This window comes from Dromaius novaehollandiae, chromosome 1, assembly GCF_036370855.1.
Source record: "Dromaius novaehollandiae isolate bDroNov1 chromosome 1, bDroNov1.hap1, whole genome shotgun sequence".
In the NCBI taxonomy this organism is placed as follows: domain Eukaryota; kingdom Metazoa; phylum Chordata; class Aves; order Casuariiformes; family Dromaiidae; genus Dromaius; species Dromaius novaehollandiae.
The window spans coordinates 97,475,877-97,493,707 of NC_088098.1; the positions used below are offsets into that span (position 1 = coordinate 97,475,877).

At 41.0% G+C, this 17,831-nt stretch overlaps 1 protein-coding gene across 8 annotated transcripts in view; it reads right to left on the reverse strand.

Moving 5' to 3' along the window:
* Nucleotides 1–12,688, reverse strand: part of CBLB (Cbl proto-oncogene B) — a 142,728-nt gene extending 130,040 nt beyond the window's left edge. For 4 of the 8 annotated variants that reach the window (XM_064521639.1, XM_064521629.1, XM_064521625.1 and 1 more), the window contains exons 1-3: nt 11,522–11,911; nt 11,191–11,349; nt 995–1,245 (exon numbers count right to left, since the gene is read on the reverse strand). In XM_064521639.1, coding sequence (XP_064377709.1) covers nt 995–1,245; nt 11,191–11,349; nt 11,522–11,911 — 800 coding nt within the window. The other 4 variants (XM_026112320.2, XM_026112323.2, XM_026112318.2 and 1 more) reach the window with 4 other exon arrangements.
* Nucleotides 12,689–17,831: the final 5,143 nt, after the last annotated feature.

A 17,831-nucleotide genomic window follows, 5' to 3' on the forward strand; every position in this document is an offset into this window, starting at 1 on the left:
CATTGCTAAAGATCTGGAAGAAACATACATATAAGTCAAAAATATCAGCAATGACATTTACAAGAACTCAAGACCTTTCACTGCTTCTACCAACAGATTCATCAGTGGTAAAACTATACTGCAACCCTGCCTCTGAACTCAGGTGCAGATAGAACAGCAGGAATTCAATCCTTTATTCACCTCCTCTCCATCTCCCATTCCCCTGTATCTCATTTGAAAAGGGAAGACTCTGGAAACAGTGTCACGTAACTTTTATTTGAATAGATCTAAAGACATACTACACATGGCAGAGGCTAAGTGCCACAACACAGAACAACTTCTGTACCCCTTTCCAAAACAAAACCATAGATTTTGTAGAGAACTTATCAAAATATTTTAAAAATATATTATGTAACACTATCAAATATTAAAAACCTTCTTACTCATCACCAAAGGAGTACACATAAAGCAGAGATTAATCCCTGCTATCAGAACTGAATCACTGCAAATCAAGAATCCATTAGGTTTCTCAAAAGACTTCTCAGCACCAGGCTAACATTATTATCACCATATGCTAACACCACACAATTTCTCAAAAATGTGGATATTCGTTTGTTCCATTTCATCACTTGTGAAAGCACTAAGTCAATAGCTATCATGGCTCCCTCAGTTTTCAGAAGTGGGCTAGAGAGGTCAAGCTCTGGCCAGATAAGAGTCTCTCTATGCTAGATGAACAGCTACATATTGTAAGGCTCTCTAAACAAGTAATTACAATGAAATGAATGTTTTATGAAGGAAATGGACTCGGTTTTAAAGGTCACATAAAGTGACAGATAAGAGCACACAGTGGAACAAATCCAGCAAATTACTGTTTGACCTGCAGGGACAACAAATCCAAACAATAAATATTTCTGCTCTTTAAATAATTAAAAATGTCAAAACACAATGGCCACAAACACTGTTAAGAATGCAGACAAGCAAGACAATCTACTTTATATTTAAATATTTCACTCACCTGTCCTGTGACTGCTCCTCATACATTCTCTCCTTTCCTTCTTTGAAGAGTCTTATAGCCCGTTTTGATTTTTTCATAAGACTGTCAATGTAGATTTTAAAATACTCATTCTCACTGAGTTGTGCAAGTTTCTGGTTGTCATCATATTTGCTCAGTATAAGTCTCAAATGTTGGTAAGTGTCTGGTAAAATGTCAAGTATGTAAGGTGGACTGTTTTTCAGTTGAAGCTTTGGGTTTTGGCACAGTCTTACCTAGAAGCAAAAAAACAAGAGAATGTTTAAAGAGAAGAAATATGTTGGGGCAAAAACTGATCTGACATCTTAAAATTCATAGGTGCAAGCACACTTCTCCAATCCCCAGGCACAAAGAATTAAATCCTACTTCCAATATATCCCGAGAAATCCCTGCCGAGTCTCTACTGTCAAAGGTATGTGTATGGGGGGGAAAAAAAAACAAAAAACAAAAAAAACCCACACACAACACTTCTAAAGAGGTGAATGCATCTTTCTCCACATTTATGTAGTTCACGGGGGTTTTTTTTGTTTTTTTGTTTTTTTTTTTTAAGTAAGAGCGTCTTTGCTTGTCCACTATATGCTACAGAGCATATTATCAAAATACAGTGAACAACTACGGTCAAGAGCAGTAATTTGCTACAGTTCTGTTTGTTGGAAGTGAATTTCCCTATAGATTTTTGAATGTCTAGTAAGAACTGATCTTATAATTTCATTTTTCATCAATTAGCTCTCTCTTTTCTCTAGCCAACAATGTACCTCCTTAAAACTCATAGGAATTTGAAGTTTGAGATTTCTGCGCACATGAAAAGGGTCTGAACGTGGTCATTGGCTCAAAAGCTTTTAGCGAGGATAAACAGAAATTAACAGTAACTCATAAACAGACATTGTAATTTAGAAAACAAAACATTATAAATTCAAGTGTTTTTCAGTTCATGGTTGTAATAGAAAATAATCTTTGTGGACTTGAAGTCATTATGTTTCCAAATTGTAAATTGCATAATAAATATTAATTTAAAAAATAAGCTACAGATGAGTTGTTGAACATCTTTACATGAATCTAGTCTCCACTGGAAATGTTTCTGGAAGAAGAAGGTACTGCTCTTGTTTCCTGACCAGTTATATACACACCAGCTTAGGGCAATTATCTTCTGGCTGCCTACCTGCTTTGGTAGTTGGGTCTGTAATGTTCTGTAACAGAGAGTGGATGGATCAAAATTAACAGAGTTTTTAAGTGGTGCTGCGCTAAGCTACCCAAGCAGTGATTCTGCGCTTCAACTAAAACACTCCGGAGCAACACACACTGCACACGTGTGTGCAGCTGTATATACACAAATACTTATGAAAAAATTACGTCCACATGGTATAAAGGTTTTATAGGTATCATCTGGCAATGGCCACGTTGCATATTGATGACTTTGACATTCTTTTGAGGTAACTAACGAGGCCATAAAACATCTTAATATTGACGGAAACAGACTCCTGTTCCTACTAATTTACCAGCTTCAAAAACGTGTAGTATCCTGTGCAATTCCAGGTGAAAAAAAAAGTTTCCTGTCACATACATCTCACTGTAAACTCAAAGCTATATTCCACTTCTACTATGGAAAACTTCCCAATTTCTTAACCTGCACAATTAATAAATACACTACCTTGAAACTGTTGCCAATAACAGATGTTTATGCACCACAAACAGCAAAGCAAGCATGTAATTGGTTTTTGTTTGAATGAAGTGTTTACACAAAAACACATTAGACAATTAGGTTTAGGGAATCGGGATCCTGGTTAACATAGGGGGGATAGACACATGGACTAAAGTCAAGCACTAACAACTTCAAAAGAATACGCCATTCTAACACCATTAGAACACTGCAAACTCTTAACTATCTATAGAAATATTAACATCATTCAAATAAAGTATTTAAAATATGACATATGCAATAGCCCTCCTCATTTTACTGGCCCATTGCTACTTTCAAAATTTGTATTATTTTTCCAGCTACTATACCAAGCAGTGGATTAGGAACCCATCTGATTAGTGTTGTAAAATAGATACAGTCCCTCCCACAGAGAAATTAACAGTCTCGACAGGAAACAAAAAGACAGCAGATGGATACAGGCAAACACAAACACATGAACGCAACACTGTTCAGCATGCTAAAGAGTGGTTCAGTGCACTAGCAACTTGTAGACATAAACAGCAAAGAAGAGTTTCAAGACAAGCTCTAAAACAATAGTAGCTCCAATAGTGCTCGCAAAAGATTTTCTAACTTGAGGAACACACTGGGAGGAACCGAAAAAGGTAAAGCATAAAGATGTTTGGAAATACTCATGAGGTGAGAAAGTCTGGAACTGCAAAACCTATGAGGGCAGAAGCCCTCCTCTGAATCCTGATTGATACAAGAAGAGACAGCGCAAGAGACAGAGATAAGTTGCTTATATTTAATGTGACAGAGAACATGTTATCAGAATAGGGAAAGAGGCAACACGGTCAAAGTGGTGGGTTAGGAGATGCTTGCAGCAGTAATCTCAAAGAACGAAGATTGGATACGATAGCATTTTTACAAGATCAGAAAAAAGAAAGCTGAACTCACTGACACACAAGATGGCAAGGCCTGGATGAGAGTTTTAGTTAAGTGGATGGATACAGAAGGTTTTATTTGTCTGTGAATCGCATTTCTAAATCTGAAGGATTCAGACACAATCTAAAAAAGAGGTCCAGGAGCCTAACTGAGGGCAGGGTGACAGCAGCACCCCAAAAGATCAAGGAGAGAACTAACAAGAGAGACTTGGGAGATTAAAAATTCACTTTCAGTTATGCTGAACTTAACCTGACAGCAAGAATTTTTTAAGGAGATTTTAGGAACACGAGCAAAGAATCTTACATGTGCTGACAGAACTGAAAATCCTCAATGCAGAGACATAGCTGAATTTCTTTTGGTAGCAGAATTAGAAGAGACATAAAAACTGGAATCCCACAGTCAGAAGTGAAAATAGAAGGATTACCAAAGAAACCTTTCTAAAAATCACAGACATATTTTTCAACAGAATTTATGTTCTCTGTGATTTCTGATTTAGTAAAAACTTGAATCAATAACTTTTGGCATCTGTAATTTGTTTTGGGAGCATATCCATATCACTGACCAGGTGTTAAAACTTTCTGGAGCAACAAGCACAAAGGGAAAAAGCTAGCTGTAAAGAGAAAAATATTATTCTAGAAAAGAGTCAGCAAAGAGAGGACAAGTAGAAAAGGCTCCAATCATTTTAAATTGCTTATTTATCCTAACTTTTTCTACATATTGTATGATCAAGGAATTAGTTCTCTTTTTGAAGCCTCTCTTTTCAATCGTAACTGTTAACAAGCAGAGTATGAGGCTTTTCATATACATTAGAAACAGTTTAAAAACCAAGACACCAGGAATAAACAAATTGCTCATGCTGGTTGGTTTTTTTCAACAGTTTGTCTATTCCACCATACAAAAAGAACACCCAGTTAGAAACAAGATTCAGTTTCTCTTTCAGATGTTCTAGAAATTCTATTTCAGTCCAGTATCATCAAATACTGTCATATACAGATCAGAACAGGATCCTGTGGTCACCATGGTTTACCAGGCTTCACTGAATATCTAGAGATCAATTCATCACATTACTAGAATCTTCAACTCCAGCACAAGCCCTTAAGGAAGTCATGTAAAAATTCTCCTACAGTACAACTCGATTAGTCTTATGCATTTTCATCGAAAAAATACTAATGCTTAGTTCAAGTCAACAATCCAATAAGGTAGTACAAGGCTTTCTTTACTTTTAGACAGTACACAAGGTATTAGTCCAAAGGAAGTATGTTTGTAAAGAGCTGACTAGCAAACCATATGGTTTCCAGAGTCAGGATGTCTTGACACATACCACGTAAGTTCACAATTAAAAATACACAGTAAGAAATGACAACTGCTGACACAAAAGATTTACCAATCCAACAGAAGTGGCATACATACCTTTCTTCAAAAGAAAACAGAGCTCAAAACAAACAAACAAAACAAAAAATGCAAAGAAAACCAAAATAAAAAACTCCATACTACATTTTACAAAGCAGCCCTCTCTAACACTATAGAAGCGGACATGAATCATATCACTGTGTGATTTGTGTATTGTTATGACTGGAAGCAAGCATGTATATATTTAGCAAGCATTCAGGCTAAAAAACGAAAAGCAATCAGTCAGCAAGAAAGAAATGTCTCTCACTGAGGTAAGCTGAGAAAGGAAAACCGCTTTTACTATCTCATAGAGGAAAAGTCCAAAGTATGTATTCCAGAATCACAGAAACAGAGTGCTACTACATTTGGTAATGACTAAAGGATTATCCTATCTATCAGAAACAGACTGACACAATTAACTCAGAAACTTCCAGACAAGCTTACTCTAGTTCCTATGGGAGGGGAACAAACAACTCACCACCACCACCATCCCCCAAAGAAACACCACCATTCATAACTTTGAAAACTTCATGTACTTGGCAATATAGGTCACTGTGATCATGTTGCTAGGATGCACCAAGCTCTTCTCTGACTCCCTACTACATAAAAGGACTAGGCTGTTGTGCTACTAGTTTCACACTCCAAAATATAGTCCCACAGTGAGTAAACATGACTGCATTTGGAATGAAATGCTACCCAAGAGTAAAACTGTCTCACCATAGTTCAAGACCTGAATGGAACTGCCTTTGCTATCCAAGACATCACCTGTGTTTTTGACTGAGTTCCTCTGCAAATTTTTCACTAACTCTACCCTCAGCAGTATGTGAAGAGTCTGGGAGAGCCTTACAAATACTTGAGAGGAAAAAAAAGGGGGGGAGGGGGAGAAAAATGAGAATTTTGCTGTCTCTCTTTTGGGAAAAGACTTATCAGCTTCAAAGGTTGGACTCCAACTCAAAGGTAAATGCTTTCTTTTGGTATAATTTCCCCTCAACAGTACCCGGGGCGGGGGGGGGGGGGGGGGTGTGTGCAAAAATAAATTAAGCTACCTTGCCAAGTTTTTGCGCAACAGCAAGGAAAGGGAAAGAGAGAGAGTCTAGTTTTTTTGGGGTGTTTTCTTTTTTTGTTTTTTTTTGAAGTGAAAGGTGTTCACTATTATTGACAAAAGCTTTATGCAGTAAATACCTAGTTAATCAACACCGTAAAAGTTTAAGTGTAACACTTTTTATGAAACTTGACTTAAGTTATAGGACATTATTTCATGCCATCTTCAGAGATGAGAGCAATGGATTCCCGTTGCATTTAGTTTTCTGTGAGAAATCTGTTGTCTATCTCCTGTTCACTTTTTAAAGCAAATAATAAAAGGTTATATTGAAGGCCCCAGACAAAAGAACTTTCATTCAAGCAAAGTACAGCTATCCAGACACAATCTGTTTAAATTCCTAATACTAGTCAAAGACAAGACAAGGAAAGTCACACAGCTAAAATTGATTAAGTACCTAATGAGTAGGACATCTACTAAATGCTTAGTTTTCAGTTGCCAGTGAATGGACCAGGGCAGAGTATCAGTGCTTGCATGCTTCCAAAATTACACTTTGAAAAGCTCTTGCTGAACTAGTATCTTCTGCCATAAAGTGCAAAAAGTCAAAATATTACAAAAGCGTTTTGAAATACCACAGACAGGATAAAGGTAGCTCTTCAGTAAGACACCATAACAATTCTCCAGAAAAACCACAACACGCAATGCTACCAGCTATGAATTCTGAAGAACTTAATGAGGGGGTGGCTAATCAGGAAAATGGATGAAATCTGAATATTATGCTCCTTTTTCATGCACCCCTCTGCCAGAAATTACATTAACTGCAATGTATTGTAACTACCAGGCAAAAATTCCTCTGAAAGAAGCCATCTCATCAAAATATAAGTAGAGGTGACTGATTACGCAGTTTTTAGCTGAGAAAACATGAGTGCTCATTCAACAGCTACCACACTGCAACTGTGCCATATGTTCCTGTACTAGAGGAATGCTGCACAAGCACAGCTGACTCTGGAGGGTCATTTATACTTTCTGCTGATTAGGAAAAGAGAAGCTCCCATTTCTCTATTTTCTGTCTACTATTTAAATTTTCATTCTTTTCCACAAGCAGTATACACAGGCTGCACACCTTTAAATCAACCTCTGTTTTCAACTGAAGGACCAGATAATACACTGAAGAATACCATGGTTATGATTTATGGTATCCTTTTCTGGATCCTTTGTGGAACAGTGACATATAAGAGACTTGCGAGGTTGCACATTACAATAACATAACTACATTATGCATTGCAAAGAATAACTAACAAGCACACAGTTTCAAGCTCATGAACTGTACTCTGTATACACACTTAGATGCTGTTGAAAACTTGGATGTTGACAAACATTAATTTAAACAAAAGCATACTACTAAATGAGTTACAGAGGTAATACAGCTTTTACTCACCAAGCCAATAGTATGAGCTTTGGGACACAATCTAACTTTCTCTTAGGATAATATTAAATAGCAAATTAAATTGCTATCCACATCTTACATAGTCAAATAACTGAGTCTGCCATGACACAGCAACCAAACGGTTTAGACAACATATTGTTGTAGAAGATATAATTACATTCAAGCCCAATGCATAAGAGCACTGAACAGTGACTGAAAGTTGCTTAAATATTCCTATCAAAAAAAACCCTGGTCAAAACAAGTCAGAAGTTTCCTGGCTTGAAACCCACATAAGTAGAATGTGCACAACAGTGCTGCCAACTCTGAATAGCCAGAGCAAGAGAGTAACTAAACTACTCCCATGTTTACACAATAAGCATTCCCCCTCAAGTCATCCTCAAGATAACTTCTATGTCATAATAGTAATACATGGCTAGTTTCTAGATTATAAAATCATTATGTTCAAAATCTTAGAAAAACCATCCTGTACAATTTAAGTACTATTAATAGGAAGATTTAGAGTTATTTGTAAACGATAACTCTTACAGGTTACAAACTTTTAAAAATACACAGGATTTTTGAAAACAGTAATTTGCTTGTTATCAGTTCAAAGATCAATGATGGACACAATACTAGCACTGGAAAGCAGGCCTAGCCTTCCAAAGCATAAAGGGAATATCATTCTTTGCATTGTAAAGCAATTCGACAAAATATGTTTGGCTTTTAATGGTAAAGCTACTGTTTACCCATCAAAAAACTGCAGGGAAACTGCATGTTGATGCTAACAGTTGATGCCTCACTAATAACGCAGTTAGTACTATAAATTGATATAAAAAGCCTATCAGGAAACCTGAAAAAGTATAGATTCCAGTGGATAAAAAATAAAAAGTAAGATTTTGGTATAAGATATCATTTCACATTCGCTTACAACAAGAGGAATTATTTTTGGCTTCCCTGCAAATACGCTGCTTAGAGCAACAGGGCTGTACAAGGGGCAGTATTCCCAACATTCTGTCCTGTTAAAGAACTCTTTCAGAATCTGTATGCTTGATTTTGTTTTTTTTAACTGATAAGAGAAGTTTGAAAAGAAGACATTAAGTAGAACTGCAGCCTTGTGCCTATTTTAATAGCTGAGGCATAAACCCATGAAAAACAAACATTACCATGTAGCCTTAACAATTTTAAGGCATGACATATTACCACTTTTGCAGACAGAAGTTTGCATGGTATCTGAGTAAGCAGAGATTTTACATACACCATAAAAACAGTGCCACAGTATAGTTTCTACAGAACAGCAGTATTCATGGTATTGGCTAAGCCCTTATTGTTGAAAACAAATTTTACTTCATGCAGAGAGTCTCACCTGTCAAAGTTGAGAAAAAGAGAAGAAGAGAGAGAAAAAGGAAGGAAGAAGAGGTACAGAATAGGAATTTTAGGAAAGAAATGAAAACCAGGAATTACTGAACCATGCTCCTAGCTTTGAACATGGCTCTTTCTTCAGTTCTTTGGTCAAGATAATAGCTTTGCTTTGTTTCCATTCTCCCAAAGCCTTGCATCTTTAAAATGAGAGAAAACTTTAGCTACTTCACTGGAGGAAAAAGATGGTTATCATAGCAATTTAGTTAAAGAACAAACAAGAATGATGACTATTATTACAAGAAGCAAAACAGGCCTCAAAACCACAATCTTACCATTGGTGGCACCCCACCAGCTGTAAAGCCTCCTGCCTTTGCTAGGTATTAATTTGGTCAGTGACCCATCACAGAAATCAGTCACAGGACAAACTCCAGCAATGGGATTTGAAGCAAGTCAACTGGGCAGGTTTCTATTCTGATTTTAATCCCTGGTTTTGATTTAGGCAGAGGAGAAAATGACCTTCCTGTGCCAACTGCCTCATAAGGCTAAGAGACTTAACATTTGTTTGTCAACATATTAAATTTGCTCAAACGCATCCTTTCACTATAAGTACCAAATGCTAAAAACTCAAGCAGCAAGCTACAGCATTCTCACACTATGACATCATCCTGTCTGGTATACTTTAATATGATTTAGAAATAAAATCTGATTAACTGACAGTAGCTTAAAGAGGATACATTAAAGATCCAAATTGAGGACACTTATCCAGTGAAATGAAAAAGAGAGCACAAGTGCAACGTCCAGCCTTTCCAGTGAATTCTACAGAACAGGCCACACTGGCTGTTTTGATGCTCTACTGTAATAGTGGCAAATAAAGTTATCCTATAAAAGCTGAGTAAAAGCAACCCACAAGTCTAAGCAACAAGATTAAGATTTTCCGGTATCCATGGATATACAGACCAATCGCAGGACAGCCTTACTATATAGATTTGTAAGTGGCCTGACACAGGGAGAAATCAAGCTGTACATTCTCTACACGGTTTCAACATTAGTGAACCACACTCCCGTTTTCCAAACTGAAAACTTCTTTCTACTAAAGGAGAGCATCTGTTTCCAAGCATTTATATTTGCAGTTCTCACTACAAGATGCTTACTGTTTACAGCATCCTGATCCTTACCACAGAAACTTCAACAAAGTCTTTGTGATAATAACCATTTGTATCCAGGATGGTTTTTAAGTTTGTAATTAACCTCAGGAATGGTGGTAGAAATACAGATACTATTCTGGGAGCATCAAATAATAAAACGCAAAAGGACTTACTCAAATACTGCAAAATTACCACTTGTCAAGGCACATTACATTAAATATCTCCACTATGCCAGTATAACTACTATGAACTTTAGGAAAAGTTAAACATCTGCATTTTACAAGAACCACAGGGAAAGCCAACAGCTAGGCCAGTTCACAGAGAATCAACAATTTGATTTAAAAAGTCATAACTCTCCTGCTGTAAGAACCCAAGCCTAACAAGTAGTAACCCTCTCTCCTCAACAGCTTCAAGAGGAAGCTCTCAAGTATTAATTATATGCAGAACAGAGCCCTCTCCTGTGCCTCCTGAACAGTTATCTGTGTTATAATCAAACTATTCCTAGCACTGCTAAGAAATCTTCCTAGCTAATTTAAAGCAAGCTGTCATCTTGCATAATGCTAACCAAAATGTATCAAGCTGGTCCAGGGACTTTTAAGATCTAGAAAATTGGTCTACCCTCCCAACTTCCTGAAAAATAAGTTTCAGTACACTGTCTATTTACAGTTTGAAAATGAAAAATAAAAGTACTTAAAAATTCATTACAATGCAGAACACACGCTTAAAAATTAAGATTACCACACAAATCTGTTTACTATACTGACAGGAGTGACATCCCCCAGGCTCCACACACATTCCTACAAGCACAAACGTATTCATTGTGAGCATGCTTCACAGGATGATTAGCTTAACTGAAGTTACATGCTTCAGAGGTCTTGTCTGCAGACTAACAGCATGATCCAACATAAAACATACAGAGTATGTTATTAAAACAACCAAGTTTAACATTTTTTTTTAAGAAAAGCTTTTCAAGTTTGAGCCATTTTAAAGGATCTGAAAATAACAATAGCCTAAGGCAAATGCACACATTTGTTTTCCCTCCACAAACCAAGATTAAAAAAATATAGCCAGAGGGCACATAAAAAAAAAGGGTGCTTAAATAACCTAAAGCACAAGTCCCCTTACTTCTCGAGGCACATACAGCATAGCATTTAAAGCTCAGGAAGACACTGCTTCCCCACGTGCACACACTTAAACGTCTGTATTCTTCACTGTGTGTATACATGCACGCACACACACACTCACCACTTTATCCATAAGCTTCCAAGTCTTCTCCACAGTCCTGCGGTCGGCAGCTGCCTGCTTAGGTGGGCCCACAGCATCCTGGATGGCATCAATGAATCCCAGAATCCGCCCCTTGCGAGGGTTCCGGCCGTTCAGTGAATTGGCCATCTGGGAGCCAAGCTGGGCACAACGGCACAGAAACAGAGACTCACAAGGTGCCCCGAAAACATTCTGTCATCAAACCAGCCGCAGCTAATGAGGTAACACTTCCTTCTTCGCAGGCAGGAAAGGGCAAGACTACGGCATGTTTAGGAACAAGCTTAACTTTTCGTGACGAACAGCGTAAACCCACCTGGTCCGAGTTTACACTGGCAGAAGTGATCCCGGATTTATTGTCAACATCAACATAAACAAGGGGGAGGCGGAGGGGGGGGGGACACACACGACCTTCACGCCGGAGGGCGCCGGCCCCGCTGCCCCCCCGCACGCCCGGCCCCGGCCCCGCTCGCCCGGGCGCGGGGGCTCCCGCAGACCCCCCGCAGCGGCGGGCACCGGGCACATGCCCGTCGCCAGACAACAAAAGCGGAAGACGTGCATGGGCCGCGGGGGGGGGAGGCAGAAAAAGCAGCAAATACAGAAGCAAGGGGCAAATCTGCAAGGCATGCGAGCGCCCAGACAACTGCTGCCCGGGCGCCGGCGGACGGACAGGCGTATAAACACAGCGCTCGCCGCAGACACACATACGTACGGATTAGTAACCGCGAGGGTTTGTACAAAGAGCGAGAGGCAACGCCGGGGCAAGCCAGGCGCAGGCAGAGGAGGGGGCTCCCCGGCGGGTCCGCGTCCCCCGTCCTCAGCCCGCCCGGCGGCTGGCGGCGGCGCGGAGCCCAAGCGAAGCGTCTCGTCGGACGAGGCTCTCCTCCCTCCGCTGGCGGCGGACCTCACCGCCCTAGGAGGCAGGCGGAGCGCATCCCGCGCCGCCGCCCGCGCGCCGTCCCGGCCGTTGCGCCGGGGGCGGCCGTTGGCGATCGCCGCCGCTCCGCGCGCGCGCCGGCCGCGGGGCTCTGCCCTGTGGCGCTGCCGCTGCTGCCACTGCTTGCCGGGCGGCCGCTGCCCTGCAGGGAAGCATGGGAAGCTACTGCCCCGCCGGCCGCATCTCCCTGCCCGTGCCACAGCCCGGCCCGCCCGGTGGGCGGGTAGGTGGTACGTGCGCGCGTGTGTGTGGAGAGACAGAGAAAGAGAGCCCTACGGACACATGCAAGATATAGAGAGATGCACACGCACAGGACGGTGCGTGGCAGCGCTCGCAGCCCCGGGCAGGCTATGGTCTCCCCTCACCGCTAGAAAGTGAGGCTGGCTCACCGGCGGCTGCCCGGCTCCGGCTCCGGCTCCCGCCCCCTCCCCGCGGCGCTCTGGCGGCCGCTCCTCTCCCCGTAACATGCCCACCCCGAGGACAACACTCGCCCCCGCGCATGCGCGCTGCTAGGAGGCCGGGGCGGGGGGGGGGGGCAAAAGGGGCGGAAGCCCCAACGACTGAGCCCTTCCCCCACAGGCGGGAACCTCCACCTTCGCTCAGCCATTCATAAGGGGCAGGCGCCTTTGCTTGACGTGCCCACCAGCAAATGAGCGAGGAGCTGGCAGCGGGGGGCGGGTAGAAGGCTTAGGAGACGGTGAGAGGGGCGGGGAAGAGTGGGCCCGGCGGATCGAGAGTGATGGGAGGAAAGACCAATGAATGAGCTCTAGGGAGGGAGGCGGAGCTTCCGGTCCTGTCCCGCAGGCCTTGCCCCTCCTTGGGGGCGGTGCGCGGGTTGCTGGGGGTGAGGTAGGGAAAGGGGGAGGGGGCGGGGAAGGGCCTGGAGGGCCCTTGAGGCCTATCGGGGTGCGCTGGGGTTTTTGGGGTGTCCTGTTGGGCTGCGGAGGCTGAGGCCGTGGCTAGGGGATCTTGGGCACTGTGTGCCTCCCCTGCAGGAGTGGTTGTAGTCCTGTCTCGCTGAAGCATGCTGTGTGTTAAAAATCAGTAATTCTTGCTGCTGCCTTTTGGGTTTTCTGCCTTAGCACTTCCCTTTCATGCTTTTGAGAGTTTCTCTGTGGCCACAGAGAACAGGAACTTATTTTCCTTGCGTCTGTCTGATTTCTTGTCTTGTTTTTTTGAGAGGGGGAGGGTGCTTTTAAGCAGCTGCTGAGATTTCCCATGTTAAAAGCTTGGGCTGAAGAAGTGCAAAAAGCAGTGAAGGCTGCAAGGCTTGCAGTGCAGTCCTGAGAGGTCACCAGTGAATATGCAGAGACTTTCCAGTTAAAGCTACGTGTGCTGCTGGACAGGCTAGCTACCTGTATGGTAACAGGTACAGGACATTTGCCTTAAGATTTTTCAGAAGACAGCCCAGAGCATAATTATGCGCTGTGAATGTTAATTTTATAATTAACTACCAAAGAGAGAAACTCAAATGAAACAGAGCTCTGAGGCTGTTCTTATGAAAATGGAATTATTCTAGAGGAGTGTTAGTTCCAAGTTCTGGGTTTCTGAAAATCATGAAGTGTATTTTCTGCAGTAGATTCTTTTCTAAAGATTTTTAAAAGTAATTTGCTGTTTTTGCTGATTTTTTGTTTGATTTTTAATAAAATAGGGGCTAGGGAAAACAGTAGAGAAAGTTGTTAATGGAGGGGTTTTGCTGTTCCTGTTACTTATATTACCACTTATTTTAAGTACTGGTATTTTTCCATTGATTTAAAATTTGTCAAGTTATTCCTTTGGGCACATGTATAACAATAAAATCCTATCAGTAATGCCTTCCTCAAAGATCATTGATCCTCTATAGCTTTAAAATATGAATTGGCAGATACTTGCCTTAAATAGGTTGGAAGCTTCTCATTTTGCTATGGGTGCTCTAAATTATGCTCTTACTTGTGCTGGTTTAAATGTTGTTTTAAAACTCTTTTCCTCTGGCAGCCATTCATATCCTTTTCTCTTTTGCAGCTCTACTTGCATCAAGATTAGGTTGGTAGTGGGTACCCTTTCTTTTGCTGTCTCCATTTAGTTGTGGATAAAGCAGATGGTCTAACTTTCTTTCAGAGCTTGTTAAATCCTTAGTTCTTTTTCTTGGTTTTTTTGATTGTTTTATTTGTTGTTATGTCATTCTGTTCATATTCTGCATACTGCCAAGAGCTGTGCTCTGTGAGTTGCACTTTTTAGCTGTATGGAGCTGAGTCATATTGTCTTGCAGTTCATCTGAGTGCAAAGCCAGCTGAAGTAAGCAGCTTGGTTCCCTGCATCCTTGTGTGTGTGTTGCATTATTAAGAGAATAGGGAGCTCTGTCAGGAAAGTGAGTGGTTTTCAAACAGCCATTTTTCAATGTGTAGGCTGTAAAGTAAGTACAGGTATTCTGGGAGTTATGGTCCTCAGAGGGTCGTGTGAATGAATTTTGGAAGCAAGCCTGCTGGGAGAAAAGGACGAGAGAGATGCCTGTGCCTTCAGTATCAAGGGTGTTAAACACGGGTCAGGCTTTTGTGTACTACGTTATGAAAGGACTAGAAGACACAGCATTGCCTTTGTGGTTTCCAGCATGCAAGAAGAGAGTGAAAGGACCATTTTGTAAAAGACAGCTGAGAGGTAAGGCTGAGAGAGAAACAAGCAGCTGCGATGTATCTGAAGCTCAAGGGATGCGCTCCTTAGCAGTGGAGAACATAAGGACTTAGCCTGTGTAACCAGCTGGATCTGTGGGGTACATAAGGGTAAAAGGCCGTCAAAAAGGTGGTGGCTGAAGGTTGTGGCCACTTAGAATATTTTGATGCAGGCCAGTAGCAGTATGTTAGTGTGGTAGTATCCTGAAGGACCTACAGGAGGGTATTTCCACTGCTGAACTTTGAGCACTTCAATAGCCTAAATTAAGAAGCTGGTTACGTATATGTAGGTCCATTGAGGTCCACAGAGCCACCAGAAGGGATTCAAAGCAGAAACCTAAGTCAGATACTTTGAATCTCTGTGGGAAGGGGAGAAACTTTCTGTTTGGGCTGTATATAACGTGCATAAGTAAGTTTGACTTCTAATTGAGGCCCTCAAGTTACGTACCTACAACTGGAATGCCTCCCTAGATCTCTCTTCCTCATAAACTGTCTCCCCCACTAATTGTTTTTGTACTCATTATTATATTAAGGATAATGACAATTTTGATCTGTTGCTTATAGATATTTTAATTACTGTATAAAAACACTACAGGATGGGACCCAGGTAAATCAAAGGTGACAAATTTTGTGAATTCTACATTACGTGAGACTGACCCTCACCCTAGCCAAGTTACTAACCAGTCACTTAATGATGTCTGGATGACTGTGCTGTGAGGATTTGGTGAAATCCTGTAATCAAAGATTGGAGTGAAGGTGTTTGTGACTCAGAATCCGATAGAGGAAGGAATCAAGACAGAGAAAGAAGCCTTGTTTCGAACTCTTAAATCTCTTTGTAAGATAAGGATTTCTGACCTGACTGTTTTACTGAAAGATAAAATCATACCGCTTCTTGGAAAGCCCAACTGCCTGATGGAAAGGAGGAAAACAGAGGTACAAGAGATTAGAAGTAAGCTAACATTGTTGCATCTATCCAATTAACTTTTACTATCTGTTAACTTTGTTTTGCTCTGCTGGTGACTCTTGTTCCTTTGCAGTGGCTAGACAGCCTAGCAGATGAAAGTTTACGTTGCTGTTCTTGAATGAATTCCATAAAAGAGCCACTGACAGTAGCTGGAAGCAAGAAAGGTGGTTTGGTGGCTTTTTTGTTGGTTTTTCATTTTTTTTTCTGCTAACCATCCGTTTAAAATATTATTGATCTTCTGCAGTCAGTCAATGTATGTGGTCTGGAAGCTGTGTTGATCTGTGTTTTTTTGCTTTAGCCCCATTTAAAGTAACTTTTTGCCAAAATATGCTGAAACATAAGAACAATGAAGAGGTCAGATATAGTATTTATTTATAGCCATGTAGAAAAGATAAGGTATTGCCCTTACGTATGGTATAATTTTTAAAGGTTAATATAGTATGCAATATGCTGAGTTAAGTGATACAATGGCAGTGCTTATAAAAAGCTTAGGTCAGCTGTTTCAAATTTTGAATTGGAAATGTCTCCTCGCTAGCTGTAACGCTTACAGTACACTGAGTATCCCAGCATCCTTAAACTTTTGAAGTCATCTCTTGATATTTTGACATTTTGGCTATGTACAGTATTATGGAAAGGCAGCGCTAGTGCAGCTTCTCTGGGATGTAGCCTTCTGCAGTGCACCGTCAGGCAGCAGTTCGATGGCTGTGGCTCTGAGAAGGTGATGCCCTCCCCAGCGGGAAGCCGCTGGTCAGTGTTTGCGGGGAAGCTGAGGCTGCAAGGGCAGCTCAAATCCCGTGTTGTTCTGGTGCCTCACATCCGTCTGTTCTGTAAAAAACGTAACTGTCCTAACAGTTACATTTACGTTCCAAAACTGTTTGCTTAAGTACATTTTAATTAGTCCATTCTAGAAATAGTGTCTTATGCATTACCCGCCTGACCCACAGTATCCTGTTATTACACCTAGTCACTTGTAATGACTGTGAAGAATATTGAAGTGTAATAAAAGACAAATCATTTCATGTTATTATTTTATAATGCTCTCGGGTGTGCTAGGTTCTTCAGAACTACAAAAAAAAGTGTAAGCTGTTTGTTTGTGATTTTGGGGTTGTTGAGCTGCAGCACTGCGGATAACTTTTAAACTAGGTTACAACTCATTTACATGTTTTAGCAGAGCAAACCTACAGAGACAGCAAACAAAACTTACACCAACTTAAATGATCAATAAGAGAATTCTCAGTGCTACAGGTGATAACAATGGACTCTCTTCCTGCCTTAGTAGCTAATTACTTTAGAGAAAATTGGTGATAACAATGGCAATCTGTCTTTAGATTATTATCCAATTAATTCAGCAACCTCTAAATGAATCCCTTTACTTTTTTTCCTCCAAATACTCACCTTACTGACTTTTATAGTCATCAATTCCTCAACCCTATGGGTTTTTTTTGTTTTTGTTCTTGTTACTGGTTTCTAGCAGTCTGAAAGGTAATTTTCATGTAAGAAATAGGAATAGCCTCATAGTTTAGCCCACTTTGCGATGGAACTACTGCAAAACCCCTGCTTTCATGTTTCTATGCTGGCTTGCACAGTGGAAACCAGTTCTCACTCCAGCAGGCTGCTGCAGTATAGTCAATTATAATATTATGTTGCTGCATTAGTTGTCTCTGCTGAGGGTTTACATACTTTTTTTATCCTTGATTTGGAAAGATAAGTTAAATTTAACTGCGTCTGTGCTTGTAAATAAAATGGGCCAGGCACTGCTCTCTGGCCCCAGGGGCCAGCTAGCATGGCATAAGGTGGCTGGCAGCTACACTTCTTACTAAACCTTCCTACCCCCTGAAACAAAGTAGCTGCATCCAGACGAGTGATCCCTGACCTATGCTAATCCTGAATCTCCCTGGGAGTTGTTTGGGAAAACACCATCTGATGCGGGCCAAAACTACAAGGAAATGTGCTAACAACATCGCAGATCACAGTGACCCTAGTTAGTGTACGCAGGTATAGACATAGCCTCTGTGTGTGTGTGCATGTATATGCGTGTGTATATATGTGTGTGTGTGTATAAATATATGTACATACACAC